Source organism: Podarcis erhardii (assembly GCF_964252035.2).
Source record: "Podarcis erhardii genome assembly, chromosome: 1".
NCBI classification, from domain to species: domain Eukaryota; kingdom Metazoa; phylum Chordata; class Lepidosauria; order Squamata; family Lacertidae; genus Podarcis; species Podarcis erhardii.
This window is the reverse complement of record NC_138497.1, coordinates 74,033,875-74,042,572: the sequence shown is the minus strand read 5'-3', so window position 1 is coordinate 74,042,572 and position 8,698 is coordinate 74,033,875. Positions and strand designations below refer to the sequence as shown.

At 44.8% G+C, this 8,698-nt stretch overlaps 2 protein-coding genes across 3 annotated transcripts in view; both read right to left on the bottom strand.

Annotated features, from left to right (window-relative positions):
- The window catches only part of GTF2H1 (general transcription factor IIH subunit 1), a gene marked incomplete at its 5' end in the record, with an annotated part of 330,296 nt that overhangs the window by 280,681 nt on the left and 40,917 nt on the right, over window positions 1–8,698 (bottom strand). The window lies entirely within an intron of this gene.
- The window catches only part of LDHA (lactate dehydrogenase A), a 76,001-nt gene continuing 67,646 nt past the window's right edge, over window positions 344–8,698 (bottom strand). For both annotated transcript variants that reach the window (XM_081841876.1, XM_081841875.1), the window contains exons 4-8: window positions 7,490–7,663; window positions 4,485–4,658; window positions 2,799–2,916; window positions 1,378–1,501; window positions 344–1,135 (exon numbers count right to left, since the gene is read on the bottom strand). In XM_081841876.1, the coding sequence (XP_081698002.1) occupies window positions 971–1,135; window positions 1,378–1,501; window positions 2,799–2,916; window positions 4,485–4,658; window positions 7,490–7,663 (755 nt within the window). In that variant the 3' untranslated portion in view covers window positions 344–970. The remainder of the gene's footprint in view (window positions 1,136–1,377; window positions 1,502–2,798; window positions 2,917–4,484; window positions 4,659–7,489; window positions 7,664–8,698) is intronic.

The following is an 8,698-nucleotide window of genomic DNA, read 5'->3' as shown; positions in this document are numbered from 1 at the left end:
CAGATCAGTTATCAGCCCCCCTATTCACAATAACCTTGCTAGTTTAGTCAGTTATAGGGCACATTGTCCATTTGATCAGATTTAGTCTTGGGGACCATTATGGAATTAATTACAATAATGTACTGTTGGGTTAACCTGCACCCTCTGACTTTCATTTTAGCTGTATTTGGGAGCGGGAGGGAGTCATTAATCCTTGTTGATTTACTTTAAATAACACAGATCTATTCTCTGCCCACCCTGGCTTACATGGCAATAAAGGGTGCATGTGTCTATTAACTGCTGTACAAAACCTGGAGGTTGAAGATTAGTCATGTTTACGGCCAACCATATAGACACGGAGAAGTAGCAGTTAACTGTTTATTTTGTTGCTTGGGCTGGTACTACAGTTAGACAATGCATCAGTTGTAATTGTTGCATACAGAGGTTTTTTTACATAACATTTAAGACACTCCTCTAGAGTACACATGGTTCTCTTGAAAAGTATGCACAAAGACTAAGGAAAAAGGACATTTAGAACTGCTCAATACTGGAGATTTAAGTCATCTGTTAAGCAGAGAATATTGGTCAGTGAATCTGCCAGTCCTTTTTGATCACAAAATATTCTTTGGTTTTCTACAGCTTTTGGAAGACCAATTGAGCTCTTCTCTTCTGAGTGACTAAAGTTTAGCTGAGGAAAGGCAGGAAGCTTCCATTTGGCAGTGTTGTTTCAAAGCATGCTGGATCTACTTTTACACCACTTAACAAGAGACTAGGTTCTTCCAGTTCTGGCCACAGACCGGGGTTGTGGTAAACAGGAGCTGCAAGTTTCCTACTGGATAAAATAGGCATTTCATTTGCAAATTTAGCTCTGCATTGTGTTGGTAGTTGACACACATCGTAAAGGGAGTTGATCTATCTGAAAAGTGCAACAAGACAATCCACTAAGACCCATTAAACACTAGTTAAGCGGTGAAGTGATAGGACATCAGGCTTAAAACTGAAGTTCCTTCTGGATCCCCCAGAGTGTATCTGCACTCTTCCTCAACTTGTCTTCCTCTTCGCTCTTCAGGGTCATTTTCACCACATCGGTAATTCCTGAGTAGCCCAGGACACAAGGAACACTAAGGAAGACGTCATCTTTAATTCCATGCATGCCCTAGAAAGAACAGTAAAAAGAAAGACTTAAGCCAATTAAATAATGTTTTGATTTGCATGTAATAAACGCTTTCCCCATTAGTGGGAAGGGGGAGAAAGCGCCATCCTTACACAGGGAGATCTGTTCCTTATTTAAAGCAAACTCATTTACTTTGGCAGCTACTGCCTCTGTTAGCTTGACAATGCATACATCATAGTAATAATAAGTAAACACCTTAGCATTTGACACTGAACATGTTTTACCTTCACCATTGTAGAAACTGGATGCACTCTCCTTAAATTCTTCATGAGAGTTTCAGCTAGATCAGCCACAGAAAGACCAATTGCCCAAGATGTGTATCCCTTCAGCTTGATAACCTCATAAGCACTGCGGGAGAACATTAAAAGAATTGAATCTTTCAGCAAAAAAAAATTCTTAAAAAGAATCATGTCTATTAAGCAACATCATAGCTGTCAATTTATACTTCAGGTGAAGTCCATCTGAGGCTACTTATCCTCTATCTCCAAACGGCATCTGTTGCAGGCATTAGATCAATTAATTTATTATTTTTACAAGCAAGCTACTAGCCTTCCCCTGTAGAGATGTTGGTGCCTGCATGGAGTGGCTTTGCTTGCACATTTTTTTCAAGCCATAGTTAATATTTAAACATTAAATACAAATGAGCAGCAATCTCAAAGTCCTTGCTTTGTTCCTTCTCCCTTCCTGGCCACACCATTTGGGGATGGGGGCAAGGGGAGAAGCTATCAGCCTTGGCTTGTCACATTGTCTAAGCAAAGTTAGACAATGGTTGGTTTGGAAATAGGCAAACCAGGGTTCAGATTATATGGCACAACAAGCCACAGCTTGTGGTTGTTGCATGTAGCACAAGCAAGAATGAGGGAGAAGCAATCTGGATTTTTGAACGCCTACACTAACAAGCTGCTACGGTAATTCACATTTCATGATAGTTAAACATTAACATTAACTATTACCTAGCATGTTACATGAACCAGGGCAGTTTGTAAATGGATCAAAACAAATTCCTTCCAGTAGCACCTTAAAGACCAACTAAGTCAGTTCTTGGTATGAGCTTTCGTGTGCATGCACACTTCTTCAGATACCCTATCTGAAGAAGTGTGCATGCACATGAAAGCTCATACCAAGAACTGACTTAGTTGGTCTTTAAGATGCTACTGGAAGGAATTTGTTTTGTTTTGACTATGGCAGACCAACACGGCTACCTATCTGTAACTGTAAATGGATCAGTCCTTCAGGAATGTGAAATGTATGCACAATTTACTTTATTTCGCTTTCAAAACACATTCAAATTCCACAGTGCAGAACATAGTGATTGCTATATAGTATCTATCAACAAAGGGAAATTAACTGCTGAACAGTGGTTTCCAATACTGGGAAAGCACTCTTCAGTAATCTGGCACTATAAATAGCACTCTAAATCAATATTTCTTAAAAACTAGACAACTGGAGATTATATTGTGGGAAAATGAAGGGGTTTGGTCCAAAGTTAAGTGCATGTCATGAGGCAAAAATGCTCTATTAAGGATCAGGGGACCTTGTTGAAGCAATGTAGGCTGTGGCATCCTTGAAAATGAGACACAGGCACTTTCTGGAAGCTCAGTGGAACCCCATTTCCTGTCTCACACAGAGACGAGATAAAGATTACCTTTCTACCACGTGCTTGTGGACTTCCTTCCAGTTCTCCTTGTCGCTATCAGACCCCATGTCTGGATGCAAAGTTTTCAAAGAGACGCCAGCAACATTCACGCCACTCCAGACAGGCACTGAATAAAATGCAGAAAATTTTTCTGAGCAATCTAGAATGTTTTCCAACTTCATAGAAACTAAGATTCACAAGTGTTTCGCACAGATCTGAGCTGGGCAGTTAATGTAGCATGATGTACCAAGTACAGTTTTATAATTACTAAGAATCTTGCTACGCACACATACCTTCCCCTTAAACTTTGGCTAACAGGCAGTGGAGATGGATCCTTGTGCTCATCCATGTTGGATTAGCCACTGACCTGTTCCTTTTAACTCATAAACCCAGGGAAAAGGGTGAGTTTTCATCCTGCTGTGGCTATGCACACATATCTTTCTAAAATGGTCCATAGCCCTTGGGGCAGAAGAAAGACTTGGCAACCATATACTGCATATAATCTGTCATTCAAGGATGAGTGTGGTGGCAGCAGCTGCTCACCTAAGGCAAGCAAGCAGCAAAGTACACAGCTGAGGGCCAGATTCAAGTAATGAAGCCTGCTAAAGGAAGCTCGTGCAAGGACTTGTGCTAGTGCACTGTGGCTTTCCCCTCTACCACCCCACCACCACCACCAATTGGCTTGGGGTGTCAGAGAGGGAGAGAAACCCCAGAACAGTGCACTCAGGAGGGGAGAGGGGATTGTGTTTATATTCACTGCTGTGAGATGGGATAGAGGAGTAGTGGTGTAGAATCTGAGTTTATGCATTAAAGCAGAATTCTAGTGGCAGTATTGGTACAGAGCTGTATGAGATCACACAACTCCCAAATATAGGATGACAGAGGGGCCAAGACAAATAACTTGTAACTGCTTTACTGAACACCAGCATGCAAGGGTCTCTGACATGAAAAGGATTTACTGTGAACTCCCCAGTTAGGAGTAAAGGGTAGAATTTAGCCTGGTAGGGCTTGGCCTACTTGGATTACAAAGCTGACCTTTTGCAACAGAACTGCTCAAGTCAAATATAGACCATCTAGTATTACTTCATGCAGTAGGGACAGCTAGATTATATTCCTAACTTCCATACAGAGGGAAGAGTATGGAAACCTCTCTGTGGGCTTGCCCAGCACCTAAGTCTGATGTGGTCAACAATTCTATAGCAGTCTTCAAATTTCCAAAAAGCAGTCATTTGTTGGATTCCAACTGCCCATCAGCCCATCCTGGTCAGTCATAAGAGCTGTAGTTCAGCAACGTCCGGAGAACACTATGTTACCTAACCCAGTGTTAGGAGATGCTTCCTAATGATAAGAATTCCTCAGCAGTGGAACACTGCCTCCGGAGGCGATGGGCTCACTGCAGGCATTTAAGTAGATAATGGATGGTTCTTTATCAGGGATGCTGTACATGCACCCTGCATTGGAGGATCCAGCATTAAGCAGGGGACTAGCCTAAATTAACTCAAAGGTTCCTTCTAACTACGATTCTGCGTTCCAAGAGGTAGATCTGGGAAATGCTCTATTACTCTCCTTTTCACCAAGTACTGTTACCATCAGTATATTCCAATCCCACTCCCCATCTTCCAAGAAGGAAGTCAGAATGCAATAGTCTGTCTCCTTTGAGAGTTGGGTAGCAAATGGATTGCGTGTCATGCTTACCACTGGAGTCTCCGTGCTCTCCAACAATCCAGCCATGGCAGCTGAGAGGGTGGATGCCCAGCCTCTCGCCCATCAGGTGGCGGAAACGGGCAGAATCCAGATTGCAACCACTTCCAATCACGCGGTGCTTAGGGAAGCCACTGATCTTCCAGGCCACATAAGTCAGAATATCCACTGTCAACAAGCAAAGTCACTTGGTTAGAAAGTGATTGTCATATGCACTATTGAAGACAGACAAGCTTAGAGAACACTGGGAATCTGCAATCCTTCTCCACAAAGAGAGGCTGTTTAATTTCATCTCCTATTCTACACAAGGCTACCTTAATGATGAAACGCCAAAACCATCCTGGCTCCAGGCAGCAGTTGAAGGGCAGAGGGAATATTGAGGTGCTTCTTTACAATCCTCTCATTTTAATATGAGGTGCTCAGGCAAGAGTGATTCGTACCATGGTTCTGACTTTCCTAGTAGATGTCCCCTGTGAGTTAACAGCACCATTCCAGAATTACAGTATCTGTGTCTTACAGAGGACTCAGGGAGAGACTCAGGGCATGCAGGCAGGACTGAAGCAGGACATAGCATCTTACAAGTATCCCAACACGTCCCCAAGCTCTTACCCAGCAGAGCAACCAAAGCTCTTTCCTTTTGCCAAAGTCTCTAGTTTAACTTCCTCAACTTCTGCATCCAGACATCATGGTAAGCTATGGCTTATTGGGGTCGAAGCAAGACTAGGAGAGCCTTGGGCTTGCACCTCTTCCCATCTTCTCCAGCCCCAAGGATAAGTTTGGAAGCCTTCACTTCCTTATTAACTACAGTTTATTTGTTCTTCTGAACCCATCAAAAGGAAAGCTTCCAACCTCATAGCCATAAGGGCTGGGTGTGGGAACATGACCCCAGGGCTCATAGGAATTCAAGAGCTGCCTTACAGAGTTGGGGCCATAGTCCATCCAGCTTGGCATTGCCAAGGAATCTTTCTTGGTTCTATCTGGAGATGTCAGGGTTTGAACCTTCAACTTTCCTATGTTAGGAACACACACTTCAACACTGAGCTATGGTCCATCCACCATGATTTACCAGGGCATCTGAATGCAGCCACTGTGTAAATAGATCAGAGAAGAGTGTGCAAGTGTGTTGGCACAGAGAGTAATATGGTGTAAATCAGTGTTTCCCAACCTTTTTTGGGCAAAGGCACACTTGTTTCATGAAAAAAATCTCGAGGCACACCACCATTAGAAAATGTTTAAAAAATTAACTCTGTGCCTATACTGACTATATATAAAGTAACTCTCTTTAATAGGAATCAAATAAACACAAAGAAAGTATTTTATAATTACTTTATTATGAAATAGTAAGTAAACAGAAATATGAAAAATTATAAAATACTTTATTCAGTGCGCCTTTTGTCCCTCTCCTCGAAATGCTCCAACTCAATGTTCCTCCGCGGGCTGGCCATTGGAGAGCCGTGTCGCCCACACCGCAGCCCAATACAATATGAACCCTCCCCTCGCAAGCGGCAACCCCTCCACACTCCCCACCTTAAGCCTCCACACGCGCCCTGCCCAAAGAGATGCCCGCCCGCGCGCGAGGGGATCCTTTACCTCAGCATCCCGCCAAAAAAAAAAAAAAGAGGGCGGGAGACTGCGGTCCCTCAGAGGCTGGGCGTTAGGAAGAAGCAGCCGCCTTCATCCAAGCAGGAGCAGCAGCAGCTGTAGCTGTAGTAGCGCCAAGCTGTGCCGGGGACTCTGTGCCCATGAGGGGAAGGAGGGGAGAGAGAGGAGAGGCAGCAGGTCGCCCTCTTAAGTCACGCGCGCGCAGGCACCACCACGCATCCCTCGCGCCCTCTCGCAGAGCCCCTGCTCAGCACCTCCCGCCTCGGGGACGCCCGTCATGAGACGCTGAGAGGCCGCCAAGCCTCCAGGCTGCTCCCATTCAGCCTTAGGCGCGCGCCCGCCTCGGGAAAAGCGGTGCTGGGAGGCGGAGAGAGAGAGAGAGAGAGAGAGGAAGCCGCTGGCCGCGTCCCACCCTCAGTCAGTCGGCTCGGAGCTACTGAGGAGAGGGAGGTGGGGACGACGGCGCGTCTGTTCCGCTCGGGGCCAGCGCGCCCCCGCCCCCCTCTCCAGAATCCCCAACTAAATACGATGCGCTAAGGGAGGGGGGAGAACCCACCCACAAAGAGGACGCCTTTCTGCAGGGCGCCTAAGGCCTCTCGCCGCCCGACTCGCCCGCCTCCCTCCCACGGCACACCAGGCAACGTCTCGCGGCACACTAGTGTGCCGCGGAACACCGGTTGGGAAACACTGGTGTAAATGAGCTACTAGCTAGGTACTAGGCAAAGCACCTCGTTTTACATGGGGAAAAGTTAGGCGTTTCCTGTAGACTGCACCCTAACAATCAAACATGGAAGTACTGCTGTATTTCCCATGAGACAGTGGAATGATGTGATCTCTTAACAGACCCTAGCCACGATTGTCACCACCATAGTTCCAATCATCGTAGATACTAGATAGCAAAATCATTCTTCAAATGAAGATCCTTATATAGCCAAAACAGCACCAACCACACTCAAAAAGGAGTTATGAGCAAGTTTATGGAACCCAGAAGTCCATGAAATCTTTAGAAAAGGGAGGGTGTGACCTGTAACAGCCCAATGAAAGACAGCGCCATCAGTGGGCATGGAATGATGATTGGCTGCTGAGTAGATAGGGTGGGGACATGGAAAAAGGTAAGAGAATGGAGTATTCTGGGAAAGGGCATGGCTGAATGGAACCCTGAGCAGGAACACTCCATGGGACGATATTTCGTTGCAGGTCCCACTTCAGAATCTAAACTTAAGTGTTAAACCATGATGTCCTGGTGGAATAGATATTTTCCTTTTCATGGCCAAGGGAAAACTTGGAATGCTTTCAGGATTCCCCGATTTCCTTCTTGGAAGCAAGCAATTTCTCCTTTCAAAGGACTGGAGGATTAATTATGGTCCACAAGCAGTTAAGAGCAGGACACAACCAACCTGGATTTGAAACAACAAGCAGCTTGCAGTCAGGGCTGTACTTGACAATGCTGGGAATGATGAATTTGAAGATGTTCACGTTGCGCTGAACCAAGTTAAGGCGAGACTCGCCTTCTTGCTGGCGGGCTCCAGCAGTGATGATGACCAGCTTGGAGTGTGCAGTCACAGCATAGTCTGCAAAAATAAACACATTTGTTTGTTCAAGATACATTTCACAAAGCATTTTACAATTCCAGACAAATTTAATGCACAAAGCATAACTGGAAGAGGGGAATAATTGGGCCCACAGGAGCAGAAGGACACCTTTGAGGGCTGGTCACTGGCAGATTTATGAGCTGAATAAAGGGAATTTGTGCCTCAGAGAACCTGAAGTCCTAATGATTGCTCTCTAAGAAACTGGCTGTGTTCTTCCAGGTGTTAGCTTCGGAGCTAGAAACTTATTTTTAGAGTGTTTTGGAAACTAACAGTAAAATATCTGCTTGCACTAAATCACTTTTGTTCATCTGGAGGTAAGAGCAGCTGCTATGACTTCAGACACCCCTTATTGCTATCATAATTCTACTGCTCCTTCTCCCTTAAAAAGGATTAAATGTTATATATGTATGTAATTTTGCTTTCAATTAGACCCTGTTTAGAAACATCAGACAAAAAAATCAAGACACTTTTCTGCAAAGCCCAGGCCCCTTCTGGAGTTACTGTTTTCAGATGGTATTGCTCTGAAAAGAGAATGGAAGGGGAAACCATGACTAAGCTCTCCAATTTGACCATTGGGAGCAGGGGAAAAGTGCCCTTTGCCGAGCCATTAAGTGCTATTTAAAGTTTTATCAAAGGACTGTGGTCAGGAAAGGAAGCAAAGAAGAGCTCTTGTCTGCCAGTTTTAGAGCAGCAGTTTTAGCAAAAGCAACAATACACTGTAGCTCCTCTGCTTTGTGCTTTTGATTGACAAGGATTCAATTTACTTGGTATCTGGTCTCTTACACTTAGAACTGTGGCCAGTTGGTCAACTTACTCTGTCGCAGACCTTCCCAAGGCTGAAAAGCCTGTTCCCAGGGTTTTTTGTTCAGGCATCATCTCTAGATGATGACTTTTTAAAGGAGTGCAAAAAGACTAAGGGAAGTCAATTCTCATGCCCTTCTCTACACCTCTCATCTCTTCCTGGCCTGATCCGAGAGATGCTGTCCTAGATGCCACCATCAGTGTGACAAGAGA